Source organism: Euprymna scolopes, chromosome 28, assembly GCF_053919585.1.
Source record: "Euprymna scolopes isolate OS-2025 chromosome 28, ASM5391958v1, whole genome shotgun sequence".
Lineage (NCBI taxonomy): Eukaryota > Metazoa > Mollusca > Cephalopoda > Sepiida > Sepiolidae > Euprymna > Euprymna scolopes.
Genome location: NC_136509.1, coordinates 97,796,719 through 97,809,468, shown reverse-complemented (window position 1 = coordinate 97,809,468; position 12,750 = coordinate 97,796,719). Strand labels below are relative to the sequence as shown.

Below are 12,750 nucleotides of genomic sequence, written 5' to 3'. Positions count from 1 at the left end.
GTATTCAGACATGTGGAAAACATTTTAAACCGGGAAAAAGGGTTGCTAATCAGTCAAAACTGAAAAATTGGTACGTTACGTGGGAATTATCAAATTTGTGTCTGTTTGTCAACTGTTTTACGACTGCGCATGCGCGAATCGTTCACATTGTGCTAAGAAAAAAACACTTTTTAAGGACTATTAAGTTGGCCTAATGTTATCATACTTGACTTACTGTCATTAGGTTTGGTTTCGATCTCAGCTCGAGTAGTTGTTTTGTTTTACTTACAAGACGAGATTAAGGCGGCGCTGAACTTCATTGCTAAGGTCGCAGAAGAATGAGAGATTGAAGCCAAGGTATATGAAGCTGATGATATTCTTTAGAGGGATACTGTTGACAGTGAAGATAGGAACATAAGTTGGAGACACGTTTGGCAGGATTTCCTTCTTCTTTGTGGTGATAAGACGGCCAGCTCGGTGATAGGTGTTGGAGACTATGTCAAGACTGCGTTGAGGTCCGCTGGATGCATCACCATCGACATACTGTAAATCGAAGATGAGTTCTTCAGAGGTTTTAGTCTTGGCCTGAAGAAGTTTCAGGTTGAAGAATACGAAAAGTGTTAAAATCCAACCCATTTCACCATGATTTGATTGTTTCCATCATATTCATCGGTATACGAAACACATGAGAATCGTTAGCAATTACAAAAGCTTATGATAAAATCTTACGAACTAGCAGGAGCTGTGGACATTTCACGGAATGAGAACTATATTTAATCAAAAAATATTTTTTGATAAAGCTGATATTTTTCTGAGTAGCGCAAATATATGTTTTTTTTGTATACCCCCCACCAAAAAAAAAACAATAACACTCACCACATATGAGTTTATTAACATTTCTATGTAAATAGTGTCCCTTGTATTTTAAATATAAAACTGACCCAAATGAGATAAATTAATAAGTATTAATAAATACCCAGAAAGTAATATTGTGCTACATAGTTCAATACAAATAAAATAATCACATTGTAAGATACGCTCTTTAATTTATTTCATCAGTCCAACACTTCTTGGCAGACAATGTCTTTTTGGTTGCTATGTTTCTTTCAAATATTCACTTTTTTATGGAACGTTTCGCTGAAGAGTCGCAAATTGGACTTTTGAAAGCATAATCTCGTGAATTTTTTATTTTTAAAAAGCAGTTTGGTTGATGGACTGTCGTTTTCAAAGCCGATTTTATGAATTTGGCCTTTTTTTTAGGGCAGTTTGCCCTTCAAAAAAAAAAAAGAAAAAAAAAAAAGAAAAAAGATTGGCCTTTTTAAAACCATAATTTAAACTGTTTTGAAGCAGCTTTACCTTCAAAAAATGTATTTGGCCATTTTCATAGCGTAACGTACGGACTAATTAAGGAAGGAACAGGCAGAATATTATATAGAATGAATAGATGACAAATCATACCAATATTAGTTTACTCCAACAGAGGGCGCTGTTCACAAGCAGAGAAAAAGAAAACGTAGACATACATGTCTACGTTTTCTTTTTCTCTGCTTGAAAATATATATAAACCTTGGCGTCAAAATCTTATCAAATTGGCGGGACTGAGCTTTATTTTTCTTAATGTTAGTCACACGGGTCTTGATTTCATTACTATTGGTGATTCATCCGTCATAATAAATTTATTGATGTAAGTAGAATGTTGTCTTCGTCTGCATTCCGATTCCTAAGATCAAATTCATTATTATTATTCCGGTTGTGTATGAGCGTAAATGAATGCGTGGAAATACGACATTAGAGCCAACATGACCGGGATACCAAAATACAACAAAAGCCGAACAAACGATAAACTATATTTGCCACCATATAATGGTTTATTTCTGTAGCGTAATAGAAATAACAAAAGAAAATGAAAAACTCACCTAAAAGCATCAAAAGAATGGAATTTTTAAAAAAATTATTATAAGAGAAATGTCTCAAACACAATATATAAAAATGGCCGACTTGTAAAGAAATGAATTGAAAATATGACCGTCGATTATTCGGCTTGCGTACGGCAAATTATGTAAATGTGAGACTATTTTTTTTTGTTTTTCTTTTTTCTTCCGAATGTTCTGTTTTGACTGTAATATTCCAACATTGTTTGATTGTTTGATATCCTTTAAAGATGAAACTACTGTTGAGAAAATGAATAGTCTTGCTTGACACTATTGTTTGTGAGAATCAGTATATATAACATATATAAAAATGTGTATATATATATATATATCTGTTTATATAACACGTATATATATGTATATATATATATATATATATATATATATATATATATAGTAAGATCTTTGACTTATTTGTTGTTTCATCAAATACTTCTGCATGCAACATCCGATCCCGCATTTTGCTAATTCCTACCATCTGATGAGAAAGAAAGTATTTCTTCGAAACTTCGCGGATTAAGGACTATCCACTTATCTAGTGTTTTCTTTTCAGATTGAATATGTTTTTTTAACTCATTTCAAAGTGTTTTTAACATGTTTTATTAACTGTTTGCTCATATATATATACATATATATGATTACTTCATTTAATCACATAAATTAATATACGAAAGTATAAATTTAAAAATTACTTCAACAGTGCTCAGTACGTAAGTAGAGCTAAGAACTTTATATATATATATATATATATATATATATATATATATATATATATATATATATATATATATATCACAATAGAAAAATCCAAGCATGAAAAGTAATATGTGATATGAAATGTTATATGTGTGCTGATTTTTTATGCGCATCCCGCTTTTTTCATTAAAATGTGGCACAAGAAGACGTTCACTAAGTTTTCACAACATGTACGCAAGCAGAAATAGACCAAGTGAAGCTAGCGTGAGTGATGCGAAGTTCCAAGATCATTTCCCTTGACAAAACGTGCCAGAAAGTCAGGCGTCGAATGATATTACAGAACAAATTACATCACGTGTCTAAGTTGGGGAAGCAGACAGACAATACGTGTCCGACAATGCAGAAATCAATGTAGATATTTTCTCTGAAATTTGTCCGTAAAAAAAAAAAAAAAAAAAATACCTAAGAAAGAATTAATTTTAATCTCTCTTTTAGAAGGGATTAGTTTGTCCTCTCTTTTAATCCCTCCTGTCTTGAACGAATTTTCATTCCTTAATAAAACATTTGGAACCGCTACAAGTTTCCATCGTTCCATGCATGAGTTTCATTCGCCTGGATTAAACAGCGGATAAATAGCGTCACAACTATAGAGGGAACGGCACACTAAAATAAGGGGATCGTGGAACACACATGGAAAAGTGATCATAAAAAGAGAGTACCAGCAGCGACCGCGCACGTATGTACAGAAGACGTTTATTATTTGATTTGTTGCTTGATCGTTCACTGGTACAGGTACGTGTTTGTATGAAAAGACTATGTGTGATCTTTAGTGTGATATGAAATGTTATATGTGCGCTGGTCCTTTAAGCACTTTCCGCTTTTCTTTTCATTAAAAATGAAACACAAGACGTTCGCTGAGAGTTTTCATAAATGATTTTATTTGGAGTGAATTTACTCAGGACAGAGATATTAATGTCATCGTAGCTTGTTATTTACTTCTTAAACTTAGCTTTGTAACTTGACGAAATAAGTGACGCATACAGACATACATCGAGGTAACATTCGTTTTAGATTACATGCTTCCAACACCGTAGATGGTATCTCGTTCGCACAGCTTCCCGGAGAAAATTATCTGAAAACTGTAGTTTTCTCTCGGCTCTAAAACGTAACGTCATTATTCGTCGTCTCCCTTTGTTTTGTCTACCGTGTTTGATCTCTGCCCTGAGCGTCAACTTTACGTTAACCGTCTTTCTTTCAAACCGATCTGCGTTATCATACACTCATTGACTATCGTCAAAGTTCACATTAGCTAATATACTCGCCACTGACGTAGCGCCCTAATATGTAATATAGTATCAATGAAAGTTAATGAATCCGTCATATGCTCTTTTCTTTGTACCTATATTGTTCTATTGTTTTTTGTTTTCATTTTGTTTTTCTGTTATTCAATCGAATAAACTGAATCCAGGATAGGTGTGTAGGATGATGGTTACTATATTGCTTTTGTATAGAAGGAATAACATGAATTTCGAGCCAATCTGTAAACTAATATAAAATCAAAGGACACACGCATTTTATTGATTCCGTTGTTGTTATTGGAATAAAGAAGGAAAATATCTTTGGACACAATGAAGGGATCGATAACCGCTTCGAAATGTCGGCAATAAAAATATAATGAATTTGAGCTTATATTCATTTTGCACACACACACACACACGCACGCACGCACGCACGCAAACACACACACACACACACACACACACACACACACACACACACACACATATATGTATATATATTAGTGATGGGACGATTCCAATATTTTCCCCGATTCCAATACAATTCCGATATATATATATATATATATATATATATATATATATATATATATATATATATAAAGATTTTTATGGGTACATAATTTTATAACACTTTTGAATAATACCGAACGTAGTGTCATTATTAATTGTTGAGGGTTTAGTTTGTTTTGTTTTTTTTCCTATAGTTTAAACATAAACCATTAAAGAAGAAAATTTCCAAAATTAAAAAAAAAATTTATCTAATTTATTAGAGCTTAGAAATATACTTTAGAAGTGTATTTTGGTTTTTCTTTTGAAATTATGTTCTTTGATGGTTTATTTTTAAACTATAGGAAAAAATACAAAAAACTAAACACTATATATATAACATTTGAATAACACCGAACATTATTAATTATTGTGGGTTTAGTTTTTTTGTATTTTTTCCTATAGTGAATGAATTTATGAAATGATCAACGTTTCGTTCCTATTGCAGAGGACATCTTCAGGATATTAAATAGGGACGCAATAGAGACGAAACGTTGATCATTTATAAATTCATTCGGTTTTTCTTTTTTCAAAACAACATAACGTCAACCATCGCTGGTATTTTATTTTATAGTCATGCATATACTGTATATATATATATATATATATATATATATATATATATATATATATATATATATATATATATTCATTTATTTAATAAAGATATACATTAATTAGGGGTACTATATAGATTTTATACACTCAGTTTCTTTCTTTATTGACTTCTAAATAAGCTCCAACTCAATTGTTGAGCTTTTTATTATCCCGATAAGTCTCCTCGTAAAGAATTGATTTTATTCTCTTCCTTTGACTCACCATATATATATATATATATATATATATATATATATATATATATATATATATATATATATATATATATAAGATTTAACGGTTAGAAAAGACAAGTGTGTAATTGTTTTTAATAAATATTGCTTTTTATTAAAAATAAAATTCATCCCTGGGATTATCGCCACCGCTATGGCATATAAAAGGGGTAAAAGAAAAGAACAACCAAAAGAAAAAAAGAACAACAACAAAATAACAATTTTCTGAAGATACATATTTTATTATTCGAAAATTTGAAAAAAATCAGTTTTATTTGTCATAAATAGCAATATTTATTAAAACAAAAAAATAACACTCGCCTGGTCTTTCGAACCGTTAAATCTTAAATTACTGTCGAGTGTTTCAAACAGTGAATTACACTATATATATATACATTACATTATATATATATACAATTACAATTATAGTGAATTACATTATATATATATATACATTACATTATATATATATGCGTGTGTACATATATATATGTACACACACATATATATATACATATATGTGTACACACACATATATACATATATATATGCATATATATATGTACATATATGTATATATATATATATATATATATATATATATATATATATATATATATATGCACGGGTTTGACAAAAAATGGAAACACAGAAAAGGTCTGGTACCGACATATTTAACTTTCCCAAAGGCTCCGTAGACATTTCTGGAGCTAAACCAGAAAGACTCGTATCTTGTTGAAAGCCATAAACAAACATTTTGGTATTTTTCAATTTTAAGTTTAAAACACCCATTAATTGACACATAATTCACAGAGTGTTTCCATTATTTTTTCCAACCCATATATATATATATATATATATATATATATATATATATATATATATGAGAAATACAAAAAGAAAATACGAAACTAGTATTATATTCATCAACATTTTTCTTTATTTCAAACTTATTCAAGGTGATTGATTCGAAAAAACAAAACAAAAACAAAACAAATAAAATATAATTTTAATATTTGAAAATATTTGGTACGTTTTTGACATGACATGGAAAGGGCGTTAAGACAACGTCACGGATCAAACAATTGATCCCCTTAATTAATAAATTTATACTTACCAAACAGAATTTGGTTCCTGGTTCGTTATTCCGGTCCAAACTTTGCACATAACACCGATATTAAAAAGAAGAAAAAGATACCCAGAGAAAAAGAAAACAAGAAAAAGAAACTTTTATTCCATGTCATAAACGCATCGCACATTTTGATATTTAACGACTATGGTTCATTCAAACAAGAACAAATCATTCTTTAACATCATAATCGCACCACATACTTTGAATTCTAACGATAATGTTTGATTTTTAAATAAAAACAAAAAAATTCTCATCACATTACAAACACACTAAACATTTTCAAGTATCATTATTGGGTGTTATTTTCTAGAAAGTCTTAAGATAAAGACAAAAAGTTGATGAATATATAAAAAATATTTGATTTTCCGTTTTCATATTCACCACGTTCGAATATTATATATATATATATATATATATATATATATATATATATATATATATACATTGCATGTATTTGGGCAGCAGTTTTTTATTTAAGCAAACATTATTTAATTTGACTAACAAGAAGATTCCTACACAAAAATATGAGAAAAATATGGAAAATATTAAAAAAAAAGTATAATTAAACAGAAACTGTCTGTCATTTTAAATAATGTTCGCTTAAATGTATATGTATATGTATATATATATATATATATATATATATATATATATATATATATGAATACATTATATATATATGTATACATACATATATTATATATATATACATAGGTATGTACATTATATATATACATACATTATATATATATACATTATATATGTGTACATACATTTTATGTATATATATATACACATACATACATACATATTATATATATATATATATATATATATATATATATATATATATATATATATATATATACATAAGGGATGTCCCAAAATAATCAGACACATTTGTAGGTAAACAATTAAATAAGAATTAAATAAAGAAAATAGTTTATTTTAATGTATGTAAAACACCATTTTATTTTACTTAGTTCAGAATTCATCTATATCTATACTAATGCATTTTTTTTTAAAGGATGTCCCCAGATCATTTGATTTCTTTGCGTCGTGATATTGGCCTTATTTAAACCACTGCGATTTTTTCTTGTGGGGATATTTGAAGTCGCAGGAATTCAACCATCACCCTCGATCTCATATAGAAGTAAAACGAGCTGTTTGTTCTGAAATTGCTGCTATTCCACCCGAAATGGTCCATGGAGATATTTAAAACTTTCGTGAATATCTACAATTGTGTGTAGCAAGGATGGGACACATTTGGCCGATAAAATATCTAAGATTGTGTGAATTAAAACGGCATTCTACGTACATTTAAGAAATAAATGGTTATTTTAAATTCTTTTGACCAACAAATGCGTCAAATAATTTTGGGGCACTCTCTCTATATATAATATATACAATATTTATTACGACACTATATGTACATATTTCAAGGTCATACCAGCGGTTTCATTGCGCTGAATCAACCATAAGAGGTCGTAATAAATATTGTATCTTCAGCTCTTACATCCACGATCGAACACTTTATTGGATTTTTTCATCCCCTCCTTACACGGTATATATATATATATATATATATATATATATATATATATATATATATATATATATATATATATATATAAGAATGCATTATATATAATATATAATATAATATATAATATAATATATATATAATATATATATAATATATATTTAATATATATAATATATATATAATATAATATATATATAATATATAATATATATATACACATATAATATATAATATATATATAATAATATATATATACACATATATATATATATTTTTTTTTTTTTGCATGTATGTATTGTGTATGTATCTTTTTGAAGTTTTATATTTTCGGCTTTTTATTTCCTTCATACAATGGTCACGTTTTGAATATCGATGAAGATTTTAAAGATTTTATTGATAATGTCGGCATTACGCACGGTTTGGGGTTCGGGTTTCCAATGTTTTCAACGTTAACCCTAGCGTTCTTGTCTTTATTTGGGGTGAGGCGCACAGCGTTGCGTGCGCTGACGGACGGGTCCTCGGAAAAATAATTAAAAGGGGTAAGCATAAATGAGAGTTCCGTTTCAGGGGTCGGTACGTTTGGCATGTCCTCAGACCGAGGTATATGGTATGTTCCAAGGGTGAGCCAAGCAACTAGATCCTGAAAAACAAAAAAAGATAATATAATATATATATATTATTATATATATATATATATAAAATAGGGTTAAATATTTACAAACAATATTAAAAAAGAATTATCGTTATTTTTTTGCCTCACAAAGGATACTATCGTGGTAATATTTTAATTTAGATGTTGGTGTGTACAGATGGGCTCTCTTTACCGTACTAGAAAACTACTCACACTTGAGAATATCCTATACCTCTACAAAGCCACAATTCATCCACGCATTGAGTATTTTTATCACATTTGGGCAGGTGCAACTACCATTATCCCCCCCTTGGATCATCATCATCATTATCATCATCACCATCATCGGCTCTGCTGTTTCAACAGCGTCCGCGACCATAGCGCTCCAAATTGTAGAGCCATGATAATTTCGGTAAGACAAGTAAAGATGGTAATTCCCGTTGCTTTCCCTCTTGATTCGGGAGTGCATCTTTCCCGGTGGGTTAAACGCGCCCCCAGATACCAACCTGGACATTTCTACGACTCGGCGCGGCACATACAGCACCTAGTATTCCCAAATAGTCACCCATCTGGTATTGGTCAGGCTCATCGTTGCTTAAATTCGGTGATCTGGCGAGAACCGGTGTGTCAACGTGATTGTGCCGTATTGGATAGAGTCAAAAAAGAGTCTCAAATCTAATAGATCTCGCATTATCGGCCTTGTGCCTGTTTTAAAAGTACTTTAATGGGATATGCTCTGAATTAATCAGAGCACTTGTGACCCCCTTAACGTATATATCTTCGACCAACCCGACGAGTAGCAAAATCCCAACTTCACTGTTGAACTTTCTGGATATCCCTGTTTCCTGCTTCCTTGACTGATATGTAGAAGTTTCAAATGTAATGTGAACAAACATCTTGCTGGTCAACTCTTTAAAATCACCCGTTAGACATGATCTTTACATTCAAGTGAATTACGCTCTGTTTGAAGTGAACTAACAACACTTGGGCTCCCTCGACGTATGCTTTCTTTGGAGTGAAAAGAGTAAAGATATAATTACAATAGCATTTTCTACATAAGATTAAATTAAGCAAAAGAGTTGTAAAAAACATAACAGGATATGACGTCACGGATAGCATATATGCAATGAAATGTAGCGAATACCCGAGAAAGTTCTTTCTGTTTGGCAACTGAGCTGGAAAAATATATATACATATATATATCGCATTCTCTTTAGTGAACTTTACAGACGTTTTCTTTTTCTCCCTAAAATTCATCTGTTCCTAATCGCACAGAAATCTGTTGTTTGGCCGTTTTCTACACTCCACCGATATGCATTCACTCGAGCTTAGATCTTGTACCTCTACAAACTTTATGGATTCACTGGATTTTGTACTCGCCAACCACGGGACCACTTGGCCAAAACGTGGTGAGACGACAACAACTATGGAAGGCAGTAATTGCTGAGAATGCAGTTAGGGGATTCGGAGTCCCTATCCCGTCGCGGTTACCACCTGTCGAAGGCCTGACGTTTAGTTAGCCGAAACGTCGTGAAACAACAACATTGAAGATGAGGATAACAGTCCGCAAATAAATAAATAAATAAATAAATAAATAAATTACTTATCTAAAAATAAAAAAAAACAGTAAAAAATAAACAAAAGTTAATCCTGACATTTGCATTCTCATCACAGATTTTTTTTTTTTACATAAATTTTGTTTTGTATAAATGTTTATAAATCTGGTACAGCTAGCACGTAGAAGGTTTTAACTTTTATATACTGTTTTTGTTTATTAAAAAAAACAAATCGTTTAACCTTTTTTTTAAATAAATATTTTGCAAGTTTCAAATTTCGTTATTAGAAAAAAACTCCATTCACATAACTTTAATGGTTTATTTACATCGGAAATTGTGTCAAGTGTCTTTGATGCTGCTATCACTACTGCTATTACTTCTATTTCTTTTAATTCAAAGTCACCACTTATCAAGGCCAGAAGGCTACTCGAGGATAAGGGGGGGATGAATGTAAGGTGTTAGTGTAGTAATCGTTAATGATATAAATCGGGTAGAATTTGACTATTTATGCGGACGGCTAAACAAGAATTTGTTTACATTGGATTTGAAGTCTACTATGTTGTATTCAATCGTGAAGCAGGCCAGTGGAACAATGTTCCATATGCGGACAGTTCTGGGAAAGAAGCTTTGTTCATGGAATCTATTACTACTATAACTACTGCTATCATCATAATTATCATCATCATCAGCAGCAGTAACAGCATCAGCAACAGCAGCATTTTCTCCATTCTAATATGGGGTTCCAACACAGATTGGCAAGATTCGCTTCTGGGTCATTCCACAGCAGCATTACATACCTTCTTCACTTACCGACCTCTTCATGAAAAAACAAAAAAACAAAACAAATTTAGCTTAGTCTACAAAAATGCCTTAGATAGCCATAGTTTAATCTGTTTTTGGATGCGGGTCTTTTAACGAATCTGTTATGGTTTTATAATCTCTTTTCAACAGGCAATGGTCGGCACACGAATCTTGCCAGTAGTAGTATTAGTATTAGTAATAATAATAATAATAATAATAATAATAATAATAATAATAATAATAATAATAAAGACGAAATCTGAATAAATTAAAATATATTTAAACGTATTTTACGGCCGGGCAACGCCGGAGGGTCAGTACCTTATAATAATCAATAGATAATTGCCTCTTTAATAATAATAATAATTAATAATTAATAAAAAATTCATATTTAAGCGTATTTTACGACTGAGCAACGCCGGGTGGCCTACTACTACTAATATATATATATATATATATATATATATATATATATATATATATATATATATATATATATATATAACTACTTAATTTACTCACATAAAATTGATATACGAAAGTATAGATTTTTGCGTAAACTTTAAGTATTTATTTCAAAAGTGCTCAATACGTAGATAGAGCTAGTTAGTAATTTATAAAATATATATGGCGATTAAGCTACACTGAATATTCCGCGTTTCATCCACTCTAGGACTCTTCAGGCTTATGCGCGAATTCTGTGGTTGTTTGTCGATTTTATATGCTCCTCTTCTATCTTAATGCGAAGCTCGCGATTTGTTTACAAACAAACGTTTGAGCCCTCTACGAGTAGCGGACGGATGTTTATTTAAATAATCGTTCGGACAGGTTAATTTCGGCCACCGATTCCGTAGTCAAGGGGTAGGACTGCCGACTGTCATCACGACGGTTCTAGATTCGATCCTCGGCTTGGGAGAGGTGTTAGTCTAGCGGCACTGATGAGTTGTGAAACAACGAAACAGGTCTGTATGTCGATGACTAAAATATATTTTATATATATATATATATATATATATATATATATATATATAAAGCTGAATATGTGTGTGTGTGTATGTATGTGTGTGTCTGGTCACGAATAGGCTCCTATATGGTTGACTATTTTAAAAAACTGATCACATATAATGGTAGAAGATGTATCGAGACACAGGAATGGGTATGTTTTATCTGGCAGAACGTGCCTGGTCCACAAATTGTTTTTGATATAAATGTACATAGTAATACTTTGATAAGTATATTTTAACTTGAATAGGGATGTTATAATAAAATTGTGGGGTCTGCGTTCGCGCCTGGACTCCATGGAATGGAAATAGGCAAAAACTTTAATAAAGACTTTTCATATCTATCTGCGTAAGTAAATTTTGATAATTATGTTTCAGTTTGAAGAAATATGGTATAATAAAATTATGGGGTTTTCGTTCGTGCCTGACCTCCATAGAATGGAAATATGTCACAAGGTTTTTTAATATAGATCCACAGAATATTGTGATAAGTGTTTCAGTGTGGACTAGTATGGTATAATAAATTATGGTGTTTATCTATTTTATTTTTACTTTCATCATATTTCGGTTTTGATACCCCAAAATTCGAAGCTATCTCTTTATAACCCTTCCTTTTCATAACCTATCATACTTTCATAAATCAGAGTCCATTTTCTGAAGGCTATTTTTGAACCCAGTCAACGACGGGTACTTTTGCTAATATATATATATTTATATATATATGACTATAATGCTCCTTATCTTGAGTTGAGCATATTGAGAAATGATACACAAATTACCATTAGCGTCTAAAGCGATAC

The 12,750-nt window shown here is 30.7% G+C and overlaps 1 protein-coding gene across 3 annotated transcripts in view; it reads right to left on the bottom strand.

Annotated features, from left to right (window-relative positions):
- Positions 1 to 8,269: 8,269 nt before the first annotated feature.
- Positions 8,270 to 12,750, bottom strand: part of LOC145249747 (putative amine oxidase [copper-containing]) — an 845,813-nt gene continuing 841,332 nt past the window's right edge. For all 3 annotated transcript variants that reach the window (XM_080111658.1, XM_080111659.1, XM_080111660.1), the window contains one exon: positions 8,270 to 8,601. In XM_080111658.1, coding sequence (XP_079967784.1) covers positions 8,317 to 8,601 — 285 coding nt within the window. In that variant the 3' untranslated portion in view covers positions 8,270 to 8,316. The remainder of the gene's footprint in view (positions 8,602 to 12,750) is intronic.